The sequence below is a fragment of the Austrofundulus limnaeus genome, unplaced genomic scaffold (assembly GCF_001266775.1).
Source record: "Austrofundulus limnaeus strain Quisiro unplaced genomic scaffold, Austrofundulus_limnaeus-1.0 Scaffold47, whole genome shotgun sequence".
NCBI lineage: Eukaryota > Metazoa > Chordata > Actinopteri > Cyprinodontiformes > Rivulidae > Austrofundulus > Austrofundulus limnaeus.
In genome coordinates this window covers 2,075,705-2,078,349 of record NW_013952449.1, presented here as the reverse complement: position 1 = coordinate 2,078,349, position 2,645 = coordinate 2,075,705, and the positions used below count along the sequence as shown (strand labels likewise).

General features: G+C 35.8%; 1 protein-coding gene across 1 annotated transcript in view; it reads right to left on the bottom strand.

Moving 5' to 3' along the window:
* The window catches only part of LOC106517300 (cytochrome P450 2J6), a 17,730-nt gene extending 16,595 nt beyond the window's left edge, over positions 1-1,135 (bottom strand). The window contains exon 1 of the mRNA XM_014008062.1: positions 831-1,135. Within this exon, the coding sequence (XP_013863516.1) occupies positions 831-1,022 (192 nt within the window). The 5' untranslated portion in view covers positions 1,023-1,135. The remainder of the gene's footprint in view (positions 1-830) is intronic.
* Positions 1,136-2,645: the final 1,510 nt, after the last annotated feature.

Genomic DNA, 2,645 nt, shown 5'->3' with positions numbered 1-2,645 from the left:
GACGCATGTGATAGAGAAGGTGGGGACAATGAGGGTGCACACATAACTTTTCCTTGCAGGCTCTGAGGTGTAAAAATTTTTTGAAGCTAAGCTTTTGAAAAATTACGTGAGTTTTTCTTCATATGTTTGTATACAAAATGCGGGAACATTTGAGTAACTTACAATCTGTACAACTTGACGTATTAATCTGTGATATTTGAATACAAAGCAAAAAGAACGAGGCAGATATCTATGAACTTTAAATTACTGTATGAAACACTGATTTTGGATCATAATGACCACAGACTGCTCAGAAACAACAACAGATTAAATAAGGACTAATTTCACAGGACTTGTTACCATGGACATGGCCAGGATAATAACAATTGCGCTTTATACCCTGATCTTACCTTTGTGCAAATTTGTGCAAACTATTAAAAAAATAGAAAAAATAATAAACAACGCGTAATGAGAATGTTACTACATACATGATCAAATGATTTACCAGGTGTTTTTAAAGATCTGTTAAGATTTTCAATACAGTCACAAGGTGTCAGCAAAAGCTTTCTGTGTATGCACAGTTTATCAACAGTTTATTATAAGCATTTTCAAGACAGAAATTTAAAATACTTCTATTTTATTTTCAGAGTATTATGTTTTTCATCATGCATCTATTATCAGTGACAAATCCTCAGTTTAAGTCTAATAAACATCACAAGTATGAACACAGCTAAATTTTAATCTTCATAGCCTGATCCTGCAAAAATACATTTAAAAGCACTTTTCAATATCTGATCATTAAGCTGAGCACAGAGATTATTTATACTCTTGTAAATACTGTAATTGAATACCTTAGTAAAATAATTTTGTGGATGTTTGCTGTCCAAACCCAAGATATTCCCCACAAAAGGAAAAGCTGTTGGTCCTGGAGGAAAGTTTGCTGGTTTCCTGTTTTTCAGATAGTCCGCGATAAGAAGGAACAGAAAAACAAACAAGAACAGACTCTTTAGGTCCAAGCTGAATAAGAAATGATAAAACCACATGGTTGCAGAAGAAGACAGGCTGCAGGTGAAGATTCAGGTTTGCTCCCTTGTTGTTTGGTGTTTCTTTCAGGCTTGCTTTAAGCCTGTTGTGTTTAACACTCCCACAACAGACAAATGTGAACAAAGAACAAAGTGTCTTACATAACATGCTGGAAACTACACCCCCTTGGCTTTGGACAGGGCAGATATGTCGAAATCAACTGTAATCTGACTCTTTGATGGCAATGATTCATCAGATATTTAGCAGTAAGAAAATATCTTTAGAGCCTTTTAAACTTTCTAACCAGAAAGTGTTTTGATATTGTGTTTTGTCCTTATTTTTTTGTTTGATTAATGCAGTTTTGATTTTGATTTAGCTGTGCTTCCATTTAAATTTTTAAAAGCCTGTTATTTTAGTTTTTATTACATGCTGGCATTGCAAAAAAGAAAAGTGGCATTTTATTATGCATTCATTTGTTTTTGTTTTTTTGTTTTTTTTTTGTTAGCAAAATATTTCTTGAACCACTGGGCAGTTTTGAATGAAATTCTCAGAAAGTAACCATTGGGTTCATAAATTCATAAATACAATTAAATCCTATTTAAAATGGCAGCCACAGGCAACTGACCTTTTATGGAGCTAAATCAGTAAAAGCTTACGCTGACATTGAAAAAAAGATTCGGAATTGAAAAATAAAACATTGTCATTGAAACTCAAAACCTACGATCATATTTTTATTTTACACTGCATATTTTTTTCAGTGTAACAAGTTTTCAATGCCATTGCGGAGTTCTCAGTTACAAGGCCCCTGAAAAGCTGATGTTGTTTTGACGTTGGGGGGTGGGTCTTCGTTGTGTTGAGTTCTTATATAAAATAAAGGTCCAGTTTCAGATGAATAATAAATCTCTTTATTTTTCCTCGTGTTACAGAAAACAACCAACTTCATGTCGTATCACAGAATTCCCTGGGTGTAGTGGTAACTCCTGTAATTAGATTACACCACATCCCCCTTTGCCAAGCTATTCAAACCTATCGTCCCTCCCTGTAAACACAAACCATGCTATAGGAAATACTAGCAGTTGCATTTGAAACATAAACAATTTGCATGTCATACCACCAAATCCCATTTCTTTCTTTTTAGGTTTTCTACTTTCAACACCTGTGCACCCCCCCAATGCAGTAATCGCCCCCACCCTCTCTCTCATTTGATTGACGTTGCACTGACTCATCCTGCTCGGACACTCTGACAGGGGAGGGGCTAGTAGCGCCTCTCAGGTAGCGGTTCGTGTTGAAAAACTCGATAACAACAAGTCTGTATTTTGTTGTCCCATACATGTCAACCTCTTCGGACGTTTACCTGTATAAAAAGCCTAAAAAAATCCATAAACTTTGCAAAAGAATCCATACAACTTGCACCCCCGGGGGGGTGGGGGGTCAGCCTGGCTGAGGACGAGAGCCCCCGCTGCGAAGCAGGGGGTAATGAGAGCAGAAATGTTCAAAACTTATTTCTACCGGCAGAACTGGTTGGAAGATGGCTATTTAATGCTATTTATTGTTTTTAAAATCATCCAGAAGAATTAATTATTATTATTTTTTAATAAGCCATGAAGAAGGGTGGGATTAAATAAGTTTTTTTACTTCTTCCC